At 45.7% G+C, this 24816-nt stretch overlaps 1 protein-coding gene across 2 annotated transcripts in view; it reads left to right on the top strand.

The window, feature by feature from the left end:
• Fndc1 (fibronectin type III domain containing 1) overlaps positions 1-24816 on the top strand; it is an 83825-nt gene that overhangs the window by 47079 nt on the left and 11930 nt on the right. Inside the window, exons 10-18 of one of the 2 annotated variants that reach the window (XM_027939587.2) lie at positions 1253-1441; positions 3023-5644; positions 7555-7655; positions 9602-9713; positions 10595-11083; positions 17220-17282; positions 18748-18927; positions 20348-20578; positions 23748-23856. In XM_027939587.2, the coding sequence (XP_027795388.2) occupies positions 1253-1441; positions 3023-5644; positions 7555-7655; positions 9602-9713; positions 10595-11083; positions 17220-17282; positions 18748-18927; positions 20348-20578; positions 23748-23856 (4096 nt within the window). The remainder of the gene's footprint in view (positions 1-1252; positions 1442-3022; positions 5645-7554; positions 7656-9601; positions 9714-10594; positions 11084-17219; positions 17283-18747; positions 18928-20347; positions 20579-23747; positions 23857-24816) is intronic. The other variant, XM_071612873.1, reaches the window with a different exon arrangement.

Raw genomic sequence — 24816 nt, 5'->3', positions numbered from 1 at the left:
ATATTGCGGGAAAGATTAATAGCCACTGAGTTTTTCTATGATAAAGAATCCATGTATCTTAATTCTACCTAGTTTTCACGAGGGTGTTGTGATGGATTGAAATTCATAATTACATTTGCATAAGAAACATAAATCACAATAGGAGACTATATGCTTTGGCATGGTTACATATTTTTTTTTCCAGACACATTGAATCCATTAAAAAATTTTGAATTACAAAACTTAATAGACAGTAAGTCCTCTTGATTCTTAGTTTTGACCACAGCAAATGACTAGTGTGCTATTTTCAATGAGAAAAGAATGCTCTTTTTCCAGACAAATGCTGTGAAAGCATTCTTAGTTGAAAGTTTTAAAATTCATGTACTTTCTGGAGATTAGAGCTTAGGAAAAAGAAAGGCTCTCCCATGCTCCTGATAATTGCTTGAGGTTTTCTGTCCTTCAAATTAATTTTTTTAGTTAAGTCATACTCATATGAATTTGAAAAGTTTTGTGAATCCCAAGTTCCATGAGATTAAAATAGCATAATACTTTTCAGTTAAAGGTTAAAATTATGCTTCTTCAAATATGACTTCATATGTTACAGTTGTTCCATGGGAAAAGATCTTTTAGTTTGGCTTTCAAGGTTCAGGCCTGATACATGTAGCTAATTAATGATGGAAACATTAGACATCACATAAATCTATTACTTAGTAGCTTTTCTTCACAGTTTAAAATTCTGTGAAACATCCTACCAGCATATATTGAATAAGAATTTTTATCATGCCTCTAAAAGTGAATTATATTCTAAATATGGAAATTGTCTGGCTTAACATACTAGTAAAGGTACCACAAGTTGGTAAACTGAAACTCTGAAAGATGTCAACAGTTACACAGAAAAAATTCCTAACAGATGACACCTGGTTTTGTTTTGTTTCTCTATTCAAGATAAGCCAACCCATCATAGCTAGTTAGTAAATAAATATTTTTTAAAAACACTGTCAATATTTCTGGTATATATTACGAAGACTGGCCTCCTGGTTTGTCTGACACAGCACATGGCCAGTTCATGAACTGAGTAGCGCTGTTTGGTGCTGAGTGGGTGTGAGTTCACCTTCTGCTGCATCCTCTGCTCCCGCCATTGATGTGGCGTGCATTGCTAGCATGTTAATTTTTAGTAATGCACGTTCTAATTCATCCTGCCCATACAGTCTGTCTGCTGGACACAGGACTGTTTTCAGTTTCTTCCTTCCAACCGTCTGCCAAATCATTTCAGAATACATTCTTTCATACGCCCCGGCTCTCAAACCATTTGGAGCAAAGTCCCTCACCTACCCTGGACACACTACTTCTGCCCTGGTGGACGGTCTGCAGCCTGGGGAACGCTATCTGTTCAAAATCCGGGCGGCAAACAGGAGAGGCCCGGGGCCACACTCCAAAGCCTTCATTGTCACTATGCCAACAAGTAAGCACCATGTGTCGCGGCTCTCTCTCTCTCTCTCTCTGTTCTGCTACTTGTTTTGTGTTACTTTGAATCATGCTTCTAGGTTTAGAACTGCATGGTTGATGATTATTTTGAGGGGGAGGGGGTCAGGTTTGCATATCAACTTCTAAAATTTCTTTCTGGTTCTTTTGGAAATTAATTTTCCCAAAGACTAAAATGCTTTTGATTGATTTTAATGTTAATAATTATTACAGTATCATCAATGTATGAATTATACCATTAATTTTACATCATGGTTTAACTTGAGGCTTATGTTGACTGGGAAAGAACATTTTTGCAAGTGTAATGTGACATTTTTCATTGCTAGCCTCTCCTGCAGAGCATTTAGCAATCTCAGATTGTATTCCATTAGTTTGGAGAGTAGCTTCACCCAGGAGGATTTCAGTTGTCCAGTTATCTAATCAAAACCAACAAATTCATAAAGATCCCCAAATAGACTGGACTGCTTTGGGAACATGTTTTCTGTTTTGTTCCTCCACATACAGGCTAGATTCCAGAGCTCCCTCCTTCATTATGTGCTATGAGGATTCATGGTGTGCAGCCATTATTAGTGTTATCCTAGGACAAACTGTGAAATAGATGAATCTCTCAGTGCCCACCACACTGCAATATAAATTTCCTGCCCATTATAGCATCCCTTCCTCTGTGGATCCTTCTCCCAGTGCAAAGACAATTGTAGGGAATGTTGCCTACCTCGGGAGTCTTTTCATTTTAAATTTTATTTTGGAATTATAAATGTATCCATTGTGAAAGGAATTTTAAGCAAGAAGGAGGAAGCACAGGGAACTCTTTGTAATGCCTCAAAAATGGCAAATTTGTTCCTCACCCCAGTCACTTGCAAGTTACTCACATACATTCCCATATAATTTTGAGTATAAATCACTCAACTTTTGTATCTGGGTTATATATATATATTTTTGCTTGTGAAGAACACCTATAATATTTTTGTACTATATGGACAATAAGTTATTTTAAGAAAATCCTACATAAAAATTTGCATTTATAAGATCAATAAATTATAGCTATACCTTAGTAATTTGGAGGCATTAGTTACAGGACCACCCCCCCCCCCCCACCAAAGGATGCCAAAATCTGCAGATGTTCAAGTGCCTTACATAAAACAGCATAGTATTTGCATATAATATAGACACGTCCACCCATATACTTTACTCCAAACATTTTTTATCAAAGTTGACTGAATCTGCAGATGCAGAACTCACGAATATGGAGGACTGACTATATTTCAAAGTACTTATTTCAAAATTCCTGCAGATAAGAAGTTGTAAGATAACATGATTTAATGTATAGATGCAATTCTCATATATTTTCTAGGACTACATCTGTTACTTAGAGCAAAATATGATTTTAAAAAAAGAATATTATAATTGGAAAAATAAGTTTCCAGTATTCTAAGGAACTAGAGGTGACCAATTATGATCACAATGTGGATCACCTGCATACTACCATCTTAGTTACTCCCTTTGTTTCATACAGTTTTTGGAAAAAAAAAAATTAACATCAATTCTTTAAAATCTGTTACAGCCAGCACTAGTGAGTCTGATGTTCAGCAGAACACCAACGATAACTGGAAACCCAAGAAACCGGAGCCTTCCTCACCTTCTCCCAAAGATCCAGGCAGAAATGTCAAGGACCCTCTCCTTGACTTGAAGAACAAAATACTGGCCAATGGCGGGCCGCCCAGAAAACCCCAGCTCCGCCCTTGGAAGACTGAAGAGTCAGATCGGCAGTCCACGGAGGTCACCGATGAGGAGGAGCTGGATTCCCTGGAAAACCCACCCAAGTTGCCTTCAGAGACCCAAGACCAGAGGCGAGCCCTAAGGCCACCAAGTAGATCTGGCCAGTGGCTTCCAGGCAGGACTCCAGCCAGAGCCCGAATGCCACTGCTGCCCCGGAGGGAAGGCTTAGATAAGCGTGGCCCCTCATTGGCCACCCATCCTCGCCCAGCAGCTACCCCCTCTGCGGAGTCCTCTCCTGGCCACCGCCAGGCCCCCCAGGGGCCCTCTCCCCACCCTGCTGGGGGACCCTCTGACAGTTCTATTGACAATGACTCAGTGGACCAAGATGAGGACAAGCAAGCTGAAGGTGCTCTCTACCCCAAGGCTGCCTCACCCCAGCAGCCGCCTTCTAAGAACCCAGCCCAGGCTCGGCCGGCCCTGTTCCCCAGCCGCCAGGGGGCCTCCAGCATCCTGAGGGACAGAAGCCCAGTACACAACGGTGCAAAACCAGTCTTCCCTGCACGAAGGACGCCCCAGTCTGGGGCCATGGAGGAAGATTCCAGAGCTCCAGCCCCACCCTCGAGACTTTCCCCACCCCACAGAGGCTCATCTCGCCTACTGCCCACCCAGCCTCACCCGGGTCCCCCTCTCTCCAGGGGCTGGAAGGATGTTAATGGTCAGGAGTCCCCTGCCACCAATTACCATGCATCCTCACAGTCTACCCTGTCTTCCTCGGTCTCTTCTCCTCTCTCTTCCAGGACACAGGTCTCTGAGGAAGTGGACACTTCTGATGACTGGGGAGATGGTGACCGGACCACAGAAAACACTGGGAGGCAGGCAGAGGCCACCACCCCAAGCTTGAGGGCCCGACCTGCCTCTGGACCCCTGAGTTTGCTCCGGAACAAGGCCTTTGCCTCCAATGGCAGGTCTTCAAACAGGCTGACCAATGGCCGGGGGCCACGGCTGCGGCCCTCTACCTCCCCGCAGTCCACCATGGCTTCCGGAGTCCCCTCCAGGGGTCATTCCCAGCCAGCTTCCCACTCTAGACTTGGCTCAGATATCCATGGAGATGGGGAGGATGAGAAGCCACTTCCAGCCACTGTGGGCAACGATCACGTGCCCTCCTCCAGGCAGCCCACCTCTCGAGGCTGGGACTCTCTAAGAAGAGACCCCCAGAGAGGAACCAGCCTGTACCGGAAGGAGCTCACCCCTGAAATCCCCAAATCTGCAACAGATGCACATCCTCAGGGCAAATCCTCCTCTCTGTCCTCTAAGGCACAGGACGTTCAACAGAGCACGGACGTGGACGCCGACGGTCATTCTCCCAAAACGCAGCCAGTGTCCACGGGCCGCCAACTGTCCCCTGCTCGTCCTCCCGCAGCAAGGTCGCAGCCCTACCCTGGGTCCAGTGTTCCTAGAAGGACGGCACCTGACCGCGCCTACGAAAAGCAGCCCCCTCCACCCGTCTCCCCGCCCCGGCACCAGTCCCCCAGCCCCCAGAGCCAGGACGCAGACCGGTCACTTTCCCAGCCCAAGCTCGCCCTTGCCCATGCAGGGCGTCCTCACCCCACATCGCAGGGCGGCGCCCACTCCATCTCAGACCCTTACACAGCGAGCTCCCGAGGGGTGCTGCGCCCGGCTGCCCAGGGCCAGGACGGGGACTCCCGGAACAGCTACGAGGACAACAGCACCGAAGTCGAGGCCCCGGATGTTCAGGTCCCCCCCGACACTGCCCGCACGAAGGATGCCACCCCGTCCCTGTCCAAGCACCGTCAGGTGGCGTCTTCCACAGGGAAAGGTGACGACAAACCCCAGCGTGGCCCCACAGGCTTCACTCTGCGACCCAGCCGGCCAGGCGGCCCCCACTCCCGCGCCCGGGCCCCTGGCAGGGCCGGGGTCCAGGCCACACCCGGGAAGAAAGAGCCTCCTTCCAAGTGGCCCTTGCAGTCCAAGTCTCAGCAGTCAGTGTCCGCCGAGGAGGAGGAGGACGAGGAAGAGGAGGACGCGGGATTTTTAAAAGGAGGAAAGGAGGATCCCCTGTCTCCCTCTGTTCCAAAGTGGCCTTATTCCTCTACCCCCAGGGGCAGCAAATATGCGGACGGGAGCCTTGCCAAGGACAGGACTGCCATGGTGCTGGCTCCCCGAGGAGGGAGCTCTGCGCAGGAAGAGCACGCCACTCCTGGGAAGCGACCTCCTCTCCCACCTCTGGGAAGTCCCCCCAGAGTGGCACACCTCCCCACCAGACAACCGCCTCGCGGCTCTGCCACCCCGAGTCCCGTCCTGAGCACCCAGTCCTGGCCGCGGTACACCACTCGCGCTCCTCCCAGCTACTCCTCCACCACCCCGATGCTCTCCTTGCGCCAGCGTATGCAGCGCAGATTCCGCACCCCTGTCTCGCGCCAGCCTCCGAGACCTCCTCAAGTGCAAGGTAACTGGTTTTTGAAAACAGCCATTTAACTTTTTTTTTTTTTTTCCTTTTTAAGGTAGTCAGTAGTTTTCTTGGCTATTCCTGAGAATGATTTACTTTATTGTATTGAGCCTCTACTATGTGCAAGCACTGTGTTTAGAGATTTGCACGTACAAATGTAATGTCATCCCTTTAAGTCTGTTAGGTTTTGCATTGTTACCCCCTTTCTTTACATGAGGAAGCCAGGGCTCAGGGATTAGAGGCAGACCTGCCATGATACTGTCTGAGATGCAGTTATAGCCCCAGACACTAATTCCACTGCTCTCTGTTATTCTACAATTCCATACTACTTATTGAATCCCTTAACAGATGCTCTTTTTGCGGGGAGAGTGTGGGGTACCAGGGATTGAATTTAGGGGCACTCTACCACTGAGCCACATCCCAGCCCTATTTTATATTTTATTTAGAGACAGGGTCTCACCGAGTTACTTAGTGCCTCACTTTTTGCTGAGGCTGGCTTTAAACCTGTGATCCTTCTGTCTCAGCCTTCCAAGCTGCTGGGATTACAGACATGCGTCACCACGCCCAGCCTTAACAGATGCTCTTAATCTGTGAAAACATGTCACAACCCTGATGTTCTTTTCAGTTCACTTGCCAGCATGTATTTAAGGAATCAGCAGTAACAAATTAGATATGTAGGTAGGCTTGTCTTGTTCTTCTCTTTTGCATACAAAATTCCCAACCATACTCTGGGACAAATTCAAATGTCTAGTATATGAGGTGCCCTGATGTTGCCATTGGTGAATGTTGGCTAAAACATCCTTAAAATGAGGGTTAAAGATAATTGTCACACACAAGCATCAGACAGATGTTTGCCTTGTACTTCCCTAGCATAGGCTGAAATGTAGCTAGCTTTGAAGCCTAAGTGGGCCTAAGCGGACCCCAGAACAGGATCTAAATTACTTACCATAAATTTGCATTCAAATTTCAGTTAATCCTGAACTCTCCTTGCATGTAATTGGAACTTCATCAAACTTTCATGAAGTTTCATAATAAATATATTAGTATTTATTAATCCATATGATGCAGTGTCATTTTAGCCTAATGCAAAGATGGAACAATGTACCACATCGAGGGCAATTTCACATGAAGACTGATTATTTTAATTAAAGCTAAAACCCTGATAATAGATGTAAGCTCATCATTCCCTGTACATAGTAGGAACTTGTTCAGTAATTGATGGGTAAATGGAAGAGTGAAAGAAAAATGTCTCTGACCTGAAAATAGTTGTCAGAAAGCCTACACACTTTCTCCAGCAGGTGAGGCAGGACCTCAGAGCACTCCCCCCCTGAGCCTCAGGTAGACTGCTGTAGAGGAGCCACATAATGTCCAGGTCTGCACCTCTTGCTTGCTCTCTTAGCAAGTCTTTCCCAAGCAGCCCACAGGGTTCAGCAAGCTTGGAGTCAGCATTGCACATTTATTCTTGGCTGCTGCTGATTGGCACCTGATTCAGCCAGAAATAGTAATTTTGCTTGGTCTAAAATGCTGAGAAAAGCAGGACAGCACATAGTACACTTCAGAGATAATTTTCCCCATCCTTCCAACCACCCTTTTCCCTCCAACTTCTTAAGCTTAAGGTCTTAAGCTTTATATGGCAACGCTACTTAAGTGGCATTTTCTTATTTTCATCCCCAGTATTGTCAGAACACAGGGACTTCACTGTACTTTTGTAGACTTTCTTATTTATCATGTAGAAGCCACAGTATAAGATTACTGTTATCTAATATACAGAAGCTATCGGTTTAAAACTCTGTTCAGTGTTTGTTTGAAATGATGTGCTACAACATATGGTATGAAACCAATGGTTCAGGAATGTTGAATTTACCCAGTTCTGTTATTTTAAAAAAAATTTTAATCTTTGCACTGTGTAGGTTATAATGGCAGACCAAAAGTAGAAGAGAAAGTACTTCCTGGTAATAATGGGAAACCGAATGGACAAAGAATTATCAATGGCCCTCAAGGAACAAAGTGGGTAGGGTAAACTTTACGCATTCCAGTTATTTTCATGCCATTGGGAAGAGAAAAATGAATACTGTACCAATAAATCAAGTGGCCCTTTTCTTTTCTAGTTTTAACCACTTATACGTGAAGATGCTTGAATACAATTTCTTTTAATGCTCAGAAAAATCTTTGGTTTTCTTGAGTAACTCACCAGTTCCTCTTACAGCTCATAGATGAGACCTGAGCCAGTCCTTCATTTGCCGTGACTGGTGGAAAGACACACAAAAATGTGGCCCAGCCACAGCCTGATGAATGGCCTCTCAAGTGAGCTCACTTCCCCCTATTCCCCTGTTTTGTTTATTACTTTAAGTTTATTGTTTGATTAAATATTAGACATATTGTCTGTAAGATGTCTCAAATACAACTTTGTAAAAGTTTCTTTGTAAAAGAAAGCAGGGTAAAAACAAATGAAAACCCCTAAATCAAATAGATATTTTTTATCAGATCAATTTTTGAATCACAATTCAACTATTATTGTTTGATTACAATTTAAAACATGCACTAATACTTTATGTATGTTTAAACAAAGTCACTTTTGAAAACCCCTGCCTGGGGTTAAGATAAATGTTTAGGGGATTTCTGTGTGTTGTGGGTAATGGATAGAATCCTTTACAATGTTGAGACATTGAAAACATTCTTTAAAAGAATAAAAAAATTTCCTGGTGGAATTCCCAGTCCAAACTTTCCATTTATGATGGCAGGGTTTAGGAAAGCAAACAGTATTAAAGGACTTCATAAAATTTTCAATCATAGTTTAGCTAAAGATGCATTTTACCATTTCTTAAAGGAACGAACATTGAAATAGGAAGAATGAGAATTAAAGCAAAATTTCATTACAAACAATCTTGGATTGAAACAGTATGGGGTGGATTTCAAAAGTAGAACTTTTACAAACCGTTCTTATTTTTATTACCAAAACAGCACCCAACAAAGTGGCCCGTTTATGGGACTTCCTCTGCGGCATGATTGTGCAGAGCAGTGATTCTCAATGTTAGCCAGCTCAGGGTCCCTGGAGGCTTGTCAAATACAAGCCCAAGGGAGGATCATGATTTGTGTATTTGACAAGTTGCCAGGTGATGGGGATGCGGGGAGGTTGCTACTCCAGGACCACCATGGAGAAGAGCCAGTAAAGAGCATGAGCTTGTTTCTTAATAGAGATAATAATATTTTCCTTCATTTTAAAGTTTCTTAGAATATGATATACTGTGTTAGGCAATAATTTTTTAAAAAATGGTGTCTCATTTAATAATCAAATTTGAATTTTAACATTAACAGTAAAATGGAAATGTAATGTTTTTAAATGCTAGTAATACATGTTCATTGCAAAAAGTTCTAAAAATTCAGAAATGGATAAAAAATAAAATAAGCATCCCCCGCCCCTAACACTGTGGTCTCAAAGGTCACCGCTGTTGATGGTTTGGGGTATGTCCTTCCAGATTTTTTTTTCTCTGAATTTTGAGCTTATATGCAAAAATATACATATCTTTTTTTGTTTTTGTAAAATAATCAGTTCTGAAATCTGAATGCATATCAGTGTAGGTCACTATATAGAAAATCCCCATGTCCCTTTTATTGGCTGCATATGGGCCATGATTGATTTAATCATTTCCCTCATTGATGGATCCTAGTTGTTTCCTAGTTACCCTAGACATAATGTACTAAATGGTAAAAGTATTTTGAACATTTTTGTGTATTTGAGAAACTTAAAACAATTTACATATTTATGGGTAAGCAATTATAAGACGAAATATGACTGTTCAGCACTTTTTTTCCTCAAACCTTGTAAACTATACTGACGAAAAGAAATGTTCCCAACTCACATTATGGTTTCTTTCTGTGAAAGCTTCATACATATGTAGTTGGATGAATATATTTTGAAACGTCCTATACATTCTTTAATCTGTGTCGTGGGTTTAGGTCGTGGATCTTGACCGTGGGTTAGTGTTGAATGCGGAAGGGAGATACCTTCAAGATTCACAGGGAAATCCTCTTCGGGTGAAACTGGGCGGAGATGGTCGCACCATCGTTGGTAAGTGGGGGTGAACTGGCCACAGGATGAGATTAGCGGTAGGAAGATTTCCGTTTCCTGGAATGGCTTTGTCTTTAATAGCTGCTCTGGTCCGCTTACTTTTGGCCACACAGGAAGAAGATCCCTTGAGTATTTCCCATGAGGCTTTCCTTATTCTTCCTGCAGACTCTACCCTCCAGAAATGGGGTCCTCTACCTTTCTCCCGACACTGGCCATTTAGCGCAGGGGTCTGAAAACTGCCGTCCACAGGCAACCCCTGACCACTGCCTGTTTTTGTAAAGTCTGTGAATTCAGAATAGCTTGCATGTTTTCAAATTATTAGGAAAAAGAAAAAAAGAAGAATATGTTGTGACTTGTTCGTTCATTACATGAAATTCACATTTCAGTGTGTCCTTACACAGAGCCTTGGAGCATAAAGACACTCTTCTCTGTATCACTCAGATCTCGTGCTCTGCCCTGTTTGTGTTCTAGTATCTTTGCCCTCCGAGAGTTCAGCTGAGTAGCTGCAACAGAGATCATGCAGCCTACAAAACTTAAGATGTTTATCTCCAGCCCTTAATGGAGAAAGTTTGCCACCATGGTCCTCAGTGGCACTTTTCCTCCTTGGGAGTGGGAAGGAGGAAAAGGACAAGCTCTTCCCCTACTGAGCCTCCTCAGGCTGAGGGGGCATACTGAGGAACGATCCTCAGATCTACAGAGTCCCGGGCAGTATGAAAGGCCCAGGAGCCTCCGGAAAGCAGCAGATGCTGCCCCTCAGGTGATGTCCTTTGAATTATTCCTTTGCCTTCCAGTCCATAAGCTCTGGGAAGACACTGTCGGGCTTTTCATTTCCTCTGGATTGTTCCCCCTGGTCATGTAACTCTTGGTTGGTTTTGTTTCAGATCTAGGTGGGACCCCCGTGGTGAGTCCTGACGGCCTCCCACTCTTCGGGCAGGGGCGACACGGCAAACCCCTGGCCAGTGCCCAGGACAAGCCCATTTTGAGTCTTGGCGGGAAGCCGCTGGTGGGCTTGGAGGTCATCAAAACAACCACCCGCCCTCCTACCACGACCCCACAACCCACTACCACAACTACCACTGTGCCCACCACCACCACAACACGGCCCACGACGGCTACCACCCGCCGCACGACCACCACCCGCCGCACGACCACCACCCGCCGCACCATCACCACCACCCGCCCAAGGACCACAGTCCGAACCACTACGCAGCCCACCACCACCACCACCACCACCACCACCACCACCACTACCACCCCGGAACCCACCACCCCTGTCCCCACCTGTCCCCCTGGGACGCTGGAGCAGCACGATGAGGATGGCAACCTGATAATGGGCGCAAACGGGATCCCAGAGTGCCACCCCGAGGAAGGTAACCAGCTCTGTTCTAGTGGTGACCCTGTGCTGCATCTCAGGGGTCGACAGCACAGCAGCGGTAGAGGTGTCTGAACCCCAGCAGGTTTGGTTGAGGTGCTATGGCACAATCAGTCAGCCAATAGGAAACATTGTGCAGGACATCCCTACACGACAAAGCTGTTTGCTGGTCACTTAACATTCGTGATTAACCGGGTGTTGTATCCATCAGCCCTGTCACAACCCAAGTCCGAAGCTTAGCTGAAACGTGGGGCATTATCAGTTAGACCAGTGTTTCCCAAAGTGTCTCCCACTGGATGTTAGATCAGTATTATTACATTTTAAGGAAGGGAAGAAAGAAAGGTCTGTGATTAACTATGAGATTTAAGCGAGGTTCGATAAGTTTCTCACTGTGGGACGTTTAGAACAGTCTCCCTTGGCTCTCTGAGCGGAGTACCATTTCTGGAGCACATCTGGCAGCTGAGCATCTGACCCGTCACCCCCTATGGAAAACGCGAATCCTCGTGGCGCGGCAATGGGCTCTCCACTGGCAAGAACACGCTGCTTTCCTGCCTGCCCAGCTTGATCTGGGCGTCCGGCTGTCCTTGATATCTGTCTGTCTGTCTTCCTACGGGAGCGGCTCTTTCTCCCTGCAGACTGGGAGCTAGAACATGTTTGCCCAGGTCCTGGTGGAGCTGCTGGGTCATTGTCCTTCCTGCTCAGGCTCCTGTTCCAGCTGCTTAGCAAGACGCCATCCTGGGTTTGCCTCAGGCAGCGGAGATGAGTCGAGGGTCGGCCATGACACTAATGCCACTTTAGGCTCCTGCAGAGGGGGACCCTTCCTTTCAGGAATTGCTTCCACACCTTCATCGCTGACGGGGAGAAGGCCAGCCATTGCAAGCACGAAGGCTGGACCCCAAACGAGAATTCTTTCATGGAAAATTGTGAAACAAATAGGAAAACATGACATCTGAAAAATTCACACCAAAGAACAGGGGAATGATTACAGGGACGAGGACCACCAGGAAGGAACGCACGGCTGTTCACAGTGAGTATGAATTTGGATTTGCTAGTATTAGAACGGCTTCTTTCTTCTGCATACATTAATGTGCTTGTTTTTAAAAATAGACATTAATTAAAACAGATAATTAATATTGGTTGTAAACAAAAGAGTGATTATTTTTGGATTTGACTTTAATTAATGTATTGTGTTGCATTTTGTCTGCTTTTCTTTAACATGTTCTTTTCATTTATTTTTTATTTTTGGACCTAAATTTGGCATAAAAGTCAATATTTTTCTTGGCATTAGTATCTACTCTTTGCAAATCTGATATATATATGTATCATTCTACTTTGCTTATATCCATTCTTCTGATTTTCTAGTTCAACCTGAAGAATAATTTGCCTCTCACCAGCATTTTGAAAACAAGTAGAAAACAAGTAGAAATCAGTTCAAAGTCTTAGGAAAGAATTATATTTGCGGACAGCAACATATCATCCTCATACAGTATTTTAATGCACTGCTGCTCTAGTCTTTTTCTTTATTTCTTGCTATTTCATTCACAACTTCATTAAACACTTTCTTCCTTGCATTAATTCTGATTGACAAAAAGCTGCACATATTTAATCTACTCAACTCCGTGAGTCTGGGGATGAGAACACACCCATTAAACTGTCCCCACATAAGTGCGCCTCCAGGTGAGGTCCCCTCCAGCCGAGGTCCCCTCCAGCCCCCTTCATCCTTAGCGTTTTTTTCCTTTTCTCCTTTTCCCTCCGTGGTTTCTTGGAGGTGCTCTTCTTCTCCCTATCTCTAAGATGGCCCTGCTGGCCCAGCACTCAGCTCCTATGCCCTTGGGCCTCCTAGCATCAGCCTCCTCTCTTCCCACCAGGGTGCCCCCCCCCACATACACCTGTGTTGAATGTGCCCAGGAGACAGACACTGCAGCTGCCTGGAAATGCACAGCCTGTTCCCTGCTTCAGCATCATGGCAGTGTGGCGCTTCAGGACTAATGAGGGAGGTGGGCGGAGGAAGAGGGGTGCCATCTCTTGCAGGGATTGGATTTTAAAGAGGGCTTGAGATTTGGAAGCCACAGCGTGTCAGATTGCTCTCTTAAAGCCTGGGCACTGTCTATAAGATCCATTTGTTGTTTCCTGGTTGAGAATCTTATAGTGAGTGGCCTCAGAGTGCACAAGCCCATTCTATAAATGACATTCAGGGCAGAGAGATGGTCCTAGGAAGGGCTGCAGTGTTAGACATGGAACCATCCAGGGTGTCCCTACACATAACCCACAGTACCATCTGGACTCCGTTCCTATCCCCAGTGCTACCTCTGTGTCACTGTTTCTCTCAGTCACCTTTTCTTTGGTTGAACTGAGCGTAGTTCTGTCCATGATGTGTGTTCACAAATGCTGGGGCTCTGCCTGTGCACAACCAGGATTTGACAGGTAGTCTCTTGGGCATGGTACTGTCCAGCCTAGACCTGAAATGATTATTGCTGTAGTAGTGACCGCTTGGAATGCTTGCTAGTGGTCAGTGATGAGTATCGGTGATTCCAACCCCCTCCCCTGACCCTGCTTTAGCTGGCCATCTGACATTCCATTCCGCGTACAAAGTTGGAACATTCTGTTTTTAACTCTCCAGTTTTAAAAGCATCTTTTCAAATATCAAAGTCTTGGCTCCCTTGGTTAAGTCATGCCCCCACCCTCCTTTAAAACACTGCTTTCAAATAATATTCTAGGAACACCCTTGGGCTGTTCAGTCATTCCAGTAATTCAAGCAGTGTTTTTGTGTACTTCCTCATTTGTTATGGATGCCACGCTTCCCTGTAGGCACAGATGTGTATTATATGCCTGTTTCCTGTGTATTATTGCATTTTCTCCTCTCTTCATTCTCACACACACACACACACACACACACACACACACACACACTATGGTTTTTTTGTTGTGTGTGTTTTTCTTGATCTAACCTTTCCATTGGATAATGAACTCCTCATAGCCAAGATATGGCTCTGCTTCATCTCCAGTCCTTGGGGGACCCAGCTATGCATCTCAGGGTATCTATTTAAGAGCTTCAGATGCAAGCATTCTCCGCTGCCTAACTGGGAAGTAAAAGCCAGTGATCTCTGTTTTTCAGGTTCTGTTTCTCCATCTACAATCAAGCTGATGAAATTTCACGTATTTGGAAATGTTGTGAACCAGCTGAACATTCCAGAATTTGTAGCACGAGCCCACTGCATTTCGCAGAAAACCATCAGCCAAGGAAAGCGGTTGCATTCTGCCATGGCTCACTCTCCTAACAGAAAATACACACACACACAGAGAAAGAGTAATCAAAATTCACTTGAGCAGGACCCACCACACCAGGTGGAAATATACCTGTGTTCCAGTGACTGTCTTTTATTTACCTTTTCTAAAATTCTACTGGGAACACTTTATTTTTTTTTTTGTCTTTTTTTTCATATTTTTAAAAAATATCTCTGGAGCTTAAGCCTTAATTCTTTGTGACATTTGCTCTTCTTTTTTTTCATGACCATGGATAAACTACCGAAGAGAGTAAACTATGCTGCTGTGTGATGACTGGCAGCTACTTTTATATGAAGAAGTTCATGGTTCAGAATGGCATTCAGGTGGGGCAAAGCCAGGTGCTCAGCTTCTCTAATTAAACTGAATATACACTTCATTACATCTGGAAGTTACTTTCCCTTGGAGTCAAGATGATGCTAATGTTGAAAAATTGTCTGAGTTTATTTTATCTTGAAAACAAACATTGATTCAGTAAGATGCTCATTTATGCCAGAGGCCCAAACTGTCACTCATCCTAAGAAGAGATCTCAGTTTTCAGGTAGATGTGGCCTTGCTGTGACCCACTGCCTGCACCGAGTACTTCAGCATCTCAAGGAACTACCCTTAACACCAGGAATCCAAGAAGGAAATGATATGTATTTCCCTTTTCTTATTAACTCTGGGATGCAAAAATTGTACAACTTATTCATTTTTTGCCTGGCTAAATATAAAGAAAAAATTAAACCAAATGTATAATCAGGAAAAGTAAAACAATGTTCCTAAAAGTTAAATTGACAAAGGAAAGAAAATGGTAGGCCAGGAACCAAAGGCAAGATAACCCCCAAAATTGAGGGAGTGTATAACTGAAAACAGACTTGAACCGGCCCAGAAGTAGTTTGTATTGGATGAGGAGGATTGACATGGAGTGATCTCAGCTAGAGTTGTGTTTGTAGTTTTTCATGAAATGATCCTCCTGCTCCTGTAAGGCCAGATGATCTACAACTTGAGTCTTATTATCCGTCCCTGCCCCATTAGAACACGCCTGGGCCATCACCTCATGTGTATACAGGTGCGGGGCTATGACACAGGCCTCTGAGTGGTTCCCAGAGGCTTTGCTGTAGTATGAAGACTAGCTGGACAGACACCTGTGGCACTGCCCTGTCCTCACGACTGGAGTTTGTTTTAGAACATAATGTTCAGGATGTTATTCAAGCTGGGCTCTGAAAAGAATCATTACACTGGAATATTTCTGGATAATGATGAATGATTTACTAACAATAAAGTATTTCAAAATTGGTGCCAAAGACTTACTGGGTGAAGGAAGTTGATGTTCTTTCCCCTTCATTTCCCCATCATTATCCCACTTCAGAGTGATGATGCTATTAGAGCACCTTAAGATTCACAGACAGTTGGATTGGTCAGATCAACGTTTCAAAAGTTGAGACAGTTTTTATGAAGAACAAAGTATTCTTTGCAGCCAAAGGGCTCGAAGTTCAAGTCCTTTCATTCACCAGCTGCGTGAGTCAGGTTTGTTATGATCCTCTCAGAGCCTTGGTGTCCTTTGCCTGAGAAGAGGGTATGATGAGCCTGAAGTCTCCAAGCAAGTGTGTGAAGAGTAGCCCCAAAGTAGGTCCAGAAAAGTGTCCAAGGGCAGGAGGTTTCCAGTCTCATAGTTCCCTCCTCCTGCAGTCCCCCAAACCCCTCTTCAGAATGCTTTGTATATAAGAGCTGTGGGCTTTGGGTCAAAAGGAAGGCAAGAGTTCCCCTGAGCTTTTTTAAATTAGAAAACCCTTTTCCTCAAGTTTTTATCAAGCACAGAGAAATGTTCTCCTTTTTATAGCTGCCATCTCTAACTCCTAAGTAGAGAAATGTAACTGCTCTCATCCCCCCCCACCCCCATCCCCCCAAAAAATAAAACCCCAAAAGACTTTTTGACCTTGCCAGATAATGGAGACAAAAAGTTCTTTTTCTATTATTTCTTTTTTTCAACTTAAATCACTCACTTCTTTTCTTGACCACAAGTTCCTCATTCTCTTAATATCAGTTTAACCATTACAGGAATTTTAATAATAGTTCTCATAATTAGGTTTCCTGGAAGCCATTAAAAAATCTCACCTAAAGTTCTGTAAATTGCATTGAAAGTCTAATTCTGTGGTCATAACATATCGGGGGGGGGGGGGGTCAGTAATGCCCAAGTTGTCTTAAACAGAAATTTGCAGACATTGGTGTATCATTTGTGAAGTTCAGATGTAGGTTAAGGAGTCTAAGTTGTGCAAATTGATCTCCTGAGTTGGTGAGAGGCTGGGAGTTAGAAGGGCAGAGAGCACAGAGAACCTGATTGGTGCCATTTGCCAAGTTAGAGGCTGGAAATAGCCCTACTTCTAGAATATTCCGGAGGCCAGATTTGAGGGGTGGAGAAAAGGAAGATAGATGTTCAGGGTCCACAGGTCACCTTCCCCACAGCCTCCCACTCCTTGCAGCTCTCAGTGCTCCTGTGACAGGCTTGTGGCAGGGTTGCTGAGGCCTCCCGTCAGCATCCAAGAAGCCGAGGCAGGGGCACCGAGGTGGCGGGAGGACAGCAGAGAGAGCTCTGCACATCTGGGAGGCAGAGCGAGGGTGCACTCCTGATCAGGAGGGCGCTTGGAATGGCCTTTTCTGAGCCCAGGGGAAAGAAGGCCTGGGTTCCTTTTTGGTGTTCTGATGCTCTTCCTCCTGGAAAAGCTGAGGCGACCTGATGTTGACCTGATGTTGGTGGCCTGTTTCCAGCACCTGTTGGGGTGAATGAATTATTACGCCCTGGGGCCCAAATCTGAGAGGGCAGTGAGAAGACCCATGAGCACCTGATGACCTGTCCTTCTCTCCCTCACTAGATGAATTCTCAGGCCTGGACACAGAAATGCCCACAGAAGAGGCCTACGTCGTTTACGATGAAGGTACAGGCTGATTCCCTAGACACATGGACACTTGCCTTCCCCATCCCATAATCTGGTTTTAATTTCCGTGATCTCCTTGGCAATTTCCCTCAGGGCCAGCCCTGGGAAGGTGGTTGCAGCCCCGACCCTTTCCAAGTGACCCCAAATGCCTATTTGATCTAAAGAAGAACAGCATGCTTGATATGCAAATGCCCCTGCCAAATAAGTCCTCTGAGCCTCCTCTTCTCTCCCTTCAAATCCTCTTTCCCTTTAAGAAATTTTGGAGCTGCTGTGCCCAGCCTTCCCCGCTCACTTAAAACCCTGTGGTTTGACCTGTGTCCAGCCTTCTCTTTTGGCCTTTCTTTCTCTCACTTTCCTCTCCTTTCATTTCTTAATCACATCATGCTGTATATGTGTTGATTTCTTATCAAAGAATCTTTACAAGTGAGGGTAAGATTGAAAATACAAAATGCCTTGGACAGTACCTGAACAGTCTCTGGATAAATCACAACTAATGCCATAATTGTTCTTAGGCTTCTGGGATTGTCTCCTGGGTTGAGGAAGTTGTCTCTGCAGCTGAGAAGTTCAGGAAATTTGTCCCCACCCCATGCTGAACTTTGACATCTGGGCTCCGCGGGTTCTCATAATGGGTCTCACCTTGCATGTCATCGCCCATAGCCCCAGTGGTTTTAACTCACAACTGTGTGTGAATCATGTCACCTCTGATGCTTTATTTATTCATAATAAAGTATAAGGTAGTGACCAAATCCCACTACAATTTTCAAACAAACAAACAAAAAACTTAAAGGCTGTTAGAAAGCAAAGGAAAAGGGCTGGAGAGAGAGCTCGGCTAGTAGAGCGCTTACCTTGCATGTGCAAGGACCTGGGTTCAATCCCCAGCACCACCAAAAAGAAAGCAAAGGGAGACTCCTTAGCACCTTTGGAAGTACTAAGTGTCTTTCTTATTGACTGAGTAGGTGAAGTGTGGGGGAAGGGTTATATTTTCTTTTTTAAATATCAAAAGATTAGTTATCTGAATGGCATTAATCTCACCCTGCTCCCTGGAGGGGGAAGTCCATATACAGAAGTCATATTTAAAAAAAATTCACATTTATCTTCTGATGTGGTATTTTATTGGCTCTAGATGGAAAAGATGCAGGTGGGTGACAGCTGTGGGCAGGTAACAGGAGCGTGCCAAGCTGGTTGAATGAGTTACGGGGTCTCTCCAGCTCTGATACTAAAACCTCAATTTTTTGGCCTATGTATTTTTTTCTTTTTCTTCCTCTGTTTTTATCTGAAGGTGATTTTCTGAGGAAATTGAAATGAGGAGAGAGGGTTTTTTAGTGGAAACAAATTATGTTTAAGCAGAGCAACCATTTTAGATGGCGTGCAGGTGCACAGATGCACACACTCAGCATTTACAGTTGACAGCAAACAGTGCCCCTTACCGGAGGTGCCCAATTACAAAGCCTTCAAATCCTTTCAGATTATGAGATTGAGACCACAAGGCCACCGGCCACCACCCAGCCCTCGGCCACCACCCAGCCCTTGGCCACCACCCAGCCCTCGACCACCGCTGCCATACCAAAGGTCATCCCAGAGGAAGGCCCCATCAGGTCCTTTCCTGAGGAAGAATTTGATGTGGCCGGACAGAAACGATTTGTTGGTAAATATAACTTCCTTAATCTGAGAAGCATGGTTTTTAACTTTTGCCCTTTGAAGAAGAGTGGAACTAATCTCTGGGCTTGGCCAAGTCAGTGCATTTTGAGAAGTTTTCCCGAAGCAAAGTTTCCACTGGGGTAACTTAGGGAGTCGGTTCTGTTTACATGCATGTGAATTTGCTTTCTGCAAAATTTAGAAGAGAAGAAGTGGGGGGAACAGTTGGGAGCCCAACTGAGAGGGTTTAGGAGGCTTCTCTGTGTAGACCAAGAGGGAGCAACACTTACAAATCACCAGGACCAGGGAGCATCACATATTTAAGGTAGTGGGACAAGATTTCCCACTAGGCCTTGTCTGCACATTATTTGTTTGTTCAATTCTTCCTGAAAGGTTGCAGCTCACTGAATGCAGCCACTGGCTTGATAATATCACAGAACCAAAGCTGTTTTTCTTATTTTCTATAATTTTCATTAGCCTTGAGGAGTTGGGATCTAGAAATTCCTTTTTTCTCTTCTTTCTCAGTAATTAAAACAATTTCAACGGGCAATTCTACGTTGCTAAGCTGTGTCTCATTCTCCTCCAAGACTTCTTTTCCCATGCCCTTAATGAACTTCCCTGATGAGACAGTTGGATTAACATGTTACTAAGTGGAGACAAGCAACAGCTTAAATTAATATCACACTTCCCTGTTTCCAAAACAAGTGCTCTGCCATGAGCAGAGAACATGCCTTGCCAGCCAAGATGTGGTGGCCGGGTGTCTAAGCTGTGTGTACTTGAAGAGCGAGGACATCCATGTGAGGTAGCATTCCTGAGGCCAAGGCCAGTGCCGACTTTGCCCTGCAGTTCCATGGCAGAAAGGAACCTGCACTCAGGGCTGTTATCAGCTCTGCCTCAGAGCTCTTCTGGAGACTGAAAGGCTGACTATTGTCTGGCTGTTTTCTCATGTCTGTACCTCTGTAAAGCAGAATAGCCCACTCCCTGACACTTCCTGGTGAGATCCACAGACAGGCCCAGAAGGCCCCAGGAGAGTGGAGGGAATGAACGGTGGTGAGTGAATGCTGGTTAACTGTAGGTGGCCCGACTCACATTTCTCCAAGTGTTTGGGCATAGAAATGGCAGAATGCCACAGGCTTGTATGACATTGAATTATGGCCTGGGGATCTTTCAAAATCATTTTGAGGTCATCGTCATCAATGCTGGTGGGGCAGTAGAGCCTTTGCAACCTCCAGACTGACAACTACAAGCCCCTGGGTCCATTAAGGAGAGCGAGGGGTGTGCTTTTGAGTTTGGCTTCAGGACTGAGGGCTTGGAAGCCTCTGTCTGGCAGGAGAGATGGAGTTGGGTCTGATTCCATGGAGCAGACACTGCATTTCTGCTTCCAGAAAAAGCCTTCAGCAACCCAACCGGGTATCTCTGCTCTTTTCCAGCTCCTTATGTGACGTACCTGAGTAAAGATCCATCAGCCCCGTGCTCGCTGACTGATGCTCTGGATCATTTCCAAGTGGACAGCCTGGATGAAATTATTCCAAACGACCTGAGGAAGAACGACCTGCCTCCTCAGCATGCACCCCGCAACATCACGGTGGTCGCCATGGAAGGCTGCCACTCTTTTGTCATCGTGGACTGGGACAAAGCCACCCCTGGAGATGTGGTAACAGGTGTGTCCTAGGCACATGCTGGGAGTGACACTGATTTATAGGTGGGAAATACAGACAGTAAGGGGTGCATAGATGAGTGGACAGATGCACAGACGGATGTTTTCTTTCAATGCAATATAGGCCACGATGAAGCCTCGTGGGGTGGAACAGAGAACACTGGGTGGAAGTCAGAGTCCTGAGTCCTAGTGCTGGGTTGGTTTACGTGACCTTGAGCTAGCTGCTTTATCTCCCTGGATCTTGATTTTCTTACCTGCAAAGCATTATGTCTCCAAAATTCTATAATCCTGCAAATGGCCAGCAAGCTATTTGTGAGACCAGACCCTCCAATAAGGATGATGAAGATGCTGCTCCTAAAATGCAACTCTGCCTCTCACCCTCTTTCCATGCCTGCTGGCTTCTTCCAAATCATCTGGGGTGATTCGCAGTTCTTATGTGGGAACTGGGCAAGTTCTGAAAGCCTTTGAGATGTTCGTGAGTCCTGCCAAGAATACACTTGAAGATAAATCTTTTGAATTAAGTTCTTACAAATATAAAAATAATATTTCCCTTAACTATTTGTCTCCTTTGCACATGATGCCTCTGGGCCTGTGAGCCCAGAGGAGGAGGGCATTGGCATGCAGCTGTGTGTGCATCTTGGATGGGTGGAGGCGGTGCCAGAAGTTGAAGCTTGACATCTGTCACTCTTAGGCTAGTGTCTTTCACGTGATTCTAAATTTCTAATGCATTTTCTGTAGGTCATCAGTGTTATCTTTTGAAATGAGAAAAAAAAATGTTCAAGAAAATCCAAAGAGCGATTTCTCTTGGGGGATGTGCACAGGGGCCCAAAAGCCACAGTAAGGGACACAGGAGATAATGCCCCTGGAGATTTCTGCCAGGTGTAGCTGAAGGGTTGAGGGTGCAGGGTTAAGAAGTTTGGGTGTAACTAATAGTGCTGTTCACTCCAGCGTGTGCTGAGACCATTTCTGTGAAGTAAAGCATTTTCCTAGCAGAAAGCAAATAAATCAACAGAAGGATGAGATTTTAGAATCAAAACAGCCAGACAGTGATTTTATTAATTGAATATGGCTTTATGAATGGCAATTTTTTTTTAAGTAAGCAAGTAAACATACAGAAAAGATAATTGAAAAATCTTATTTTAAGCAATTTAGCTTTGACCTCTTGCTTACTTCAGGTAAACACTAGTGAGCTCTGAACCACTTGCTTCTAAGAATCATTGGTTGCAGGATGAGAGCATTGGCCACATCAAAGGTGCCACAAGGGCTCTTGTGGTGAAGAAGAGGCCTCAGGGAATTCCCAGCAAATGTCTCTGGGACTTGACCCAGACTGGATTCCTGAATTGCCCCATAGGGGCTGAGTCTCCTGTTGCCTTTGGCAGAAGAAGTCACTGTCACACATTCCACACTCCCCAAAGCTCCTGAGAGACTCAGTGTCCTCCCCTAACCTACTCCTAACCCCAAACGATGCCAGGGTGCCCCAGTTCTGATGGCTCATGATGTTAGCATAAGTGACAGAGCTGAAGTGTTTGTGGGGATCTGGGCACAGAGCAGTTTGGTGCCTGGCACCCCTGAACTATGGAGGGAAAACAGCAGGTCCCAGAAGGCTCACAGAGAGCAGGAGCCCTGCAGCAGTGAGCCCGGCACTGGCCCGTCCACCTGCAGAACAAAGAAGCCAAGCAGATGCCTACATAAGGCCCCAAATACACACAGCATCCCATGACTGGGACCCGCTGCAGGGCTTCTGGACTCTCATGGGGACGTGGGGTTAGGGGGCAGGGCTGATTTTCACTTTCCACCCTTGTTTCATAAGCAGCCGAGTCACTATGTAATAAGGTGGCATCCAAACAACAGGAAATCCCCAAGAGTCAACATGCCCACCGCCAGTCACTTCCCCAAGTCCCTTTGACAGGAATTGCTGTGTTAGGAGCCATTCCATGGAGATCCCAACATGATGACCTCAGCTTTTCAGGACCTGCTCATCAAACTTCTGTAACTGGTTTAGTCTAGAGCAACAGAGAAATGAGGAGGTACACTGTGCTCAGCTGATATGTTAGCAAAACCCTGAAGACTCAAAATAAAGACAGGAGGGTCTGCAGGGACCAGCACCCCACAGGGGAAGCCAGAGATGAAGGCGAGCAAGCTCTGCTGACCCCTGTCAGAACCTAGTGTCTAAGGCACACACATGACTCTGGATCCACCCCTGGGAGGGTCACTCTTATATGTAAGACCCCTCCAAGCACCTGTGTCTGGACTCCACTCTCATCAGAGAAAGAGGGTGTTTAATGGAGAGAGCAGCAATGGTTGTCAGTCGGCTTTCCAGACAATCACAAAATACCTGAGATAATTACCTTACAAAGAGAAAAGTCTTGGTTCATGGTTTCGGTGTTTCCACTCCAAGATTAGGCGGACCACTGCTTTGGGCCTCTCCTGGGGTGTTGGATGGCAGTGGCAGAGAGTGCCTCACAGAACACACTGCTCACCCATGACCAGGAAGCCAGAGAGAGAAAGTCGGAAGGCTCCCTGCAGTCCAGGGTCTCTCGGCCACACACCCGCATCCAGCACTCATGCCTACATGCTTCATTTCGTGTGAAGGATGCTGTGCATGTCTCTACCAGGACATTTTAAAATGCTTTGTGAGGTATTTCTTTGGTGGTTCTGGGAATTGAACCTGGGGCCTCACACAGGGTAGGCAAGGCCTCTATCACTGAGTTATATCCCTGGTGTCCCCTACTTTTCTTTAATTTGTGGCAAGATCTTGCTACATTGCTCATGCTGGCCACAAACTTGCAATCATCCTGCCTCAGCCTCCCAGGCAGCTGGGACGACAGGTGTGTGCCACTGCACCGGGGTGAGCTCACTACTTTCATCTCCTGCTTCTTTTTTTCTTTGTGCAGTCAAGACTAGATGTAATTATTTCAAGAAGCTGAGGAAGGCCAGGGACTGGGAGGAAATAGAGAAGTATGGAGCCAGCAAGGCACAGGGAGGGCCTTCATTTTGCTGTTCCCGTCTGGATTCACCAGAAGGTGTCACAGTTGTGTCCCGTCCTGACCCCAGCGTGGCTTGCTGTCCTCGAAGTTCCCCACAAAGCTGTATGGATCGCCTCCTCCCTGACACACCTCTGGTGTGACTTAGTTCCTCCATGCTCACCGGGTTCTTCCTGTCCCCATTCCCAGGGTACTTGGTCTACAGCGCATCCTATGAAGACTTCATCAGGAACAAGTGGTCCACTCAGGCTTCCTCTGTGACTCACTTGCCCATTGAGAACCTGAAGCCAAACACAAGGTATGATGTGTCAGCCACACAGAAGCAGAAAGGAGGTCCGTGCACAGGGTCACATGTGTCCTGTGGTTGAAAACAAAAAAGGAAATGGTTAATCATGATATTTTTATGACCGTATTGAATTCTGTGTTTCGTTCTCACTGAACGTCAATCAGTGCTTACCAGGGTGCCGTATCTTTTTTCAGAAGTTACTGTCTATATTGTAATTGTTAGGTTATTGGGTTTGTATTTTGTTCCCTATTTTCCTAAACACCACCTGCCATTAGAGAAAGAAAGGGTGTTCTGTGTGTCAAAGGGGAATCCAGTTTTTCTCAGTGTCGTGGCCTTAGGAGCACAACCCTCAGCTGACATCAGGTGGAGCAGCAATTGATAAATACTGTGGTTAACTTGTGCTCAGACTCTATGATGTAGAAGTTGAGACCATTCTAGGAAGAAGCATTGACATGAGTGAAGGTTACAAGGACCTCTTCATAAAACTGGGGGATGGCTGGAGCGTCAGAGCACCATTCTGGAAGCCCAAGTTTATAGCACCGAGGGAAATGGGCACAGTGGGTTGCCAGGGTACAAGGAGATTGGATAATCTCATTCATTTCCCTCTTATACTACCTGGTTTTGGTGGTCATGATCAACAGAACGCTTCTCTGGTGGGTGCACATGCATGAAGGAGCAAGCATGTGCTGTCAAGGGGTGATGTGCTGGTAAAGTAGCTATCTGGGGGGAAATACCCCTGGTTTATGCATCCTCCAATTTCTGTGGTGTAGACGCTCCTACCCTGGCCAACTTCCAGCTGTCAGGGGCCCTAAACAGTTAATGAGGGGCTCCCACAGGCCAGAACAAATGTCTAGGGCACAGCACAGCACTGCGGTGTGGAGCCAGTGGGTTTAACAAACTCAGACGGCATGAATGCAGATCTGGGCTCCCTCCCGTCGCTAACAGAGAGAAGACTGGAGCAAAAGGCTCATT

The sequence above is a fragment of the Marmota flaviventris genome, chromosome 6 (assembly GCF_047511675.1).
Source record: "Marmota flaviventris isolate mMarFla1 chromosome 6, mMarFla1.hap1, whole genome shotgun sequence".
Classification (NCBI taxonomy): domain Eukaryota; kingdom Metazoa; phylum Chordata; class Mammalia; order Rodentia; family Sciuridae; genus Marmota; species Marmota flaviventris.
The sequence above is the reverse complement of the archived record's forward strand: the minus strand, read 5'-3'. Positions and strand labels throughout refer to the sequence as shown.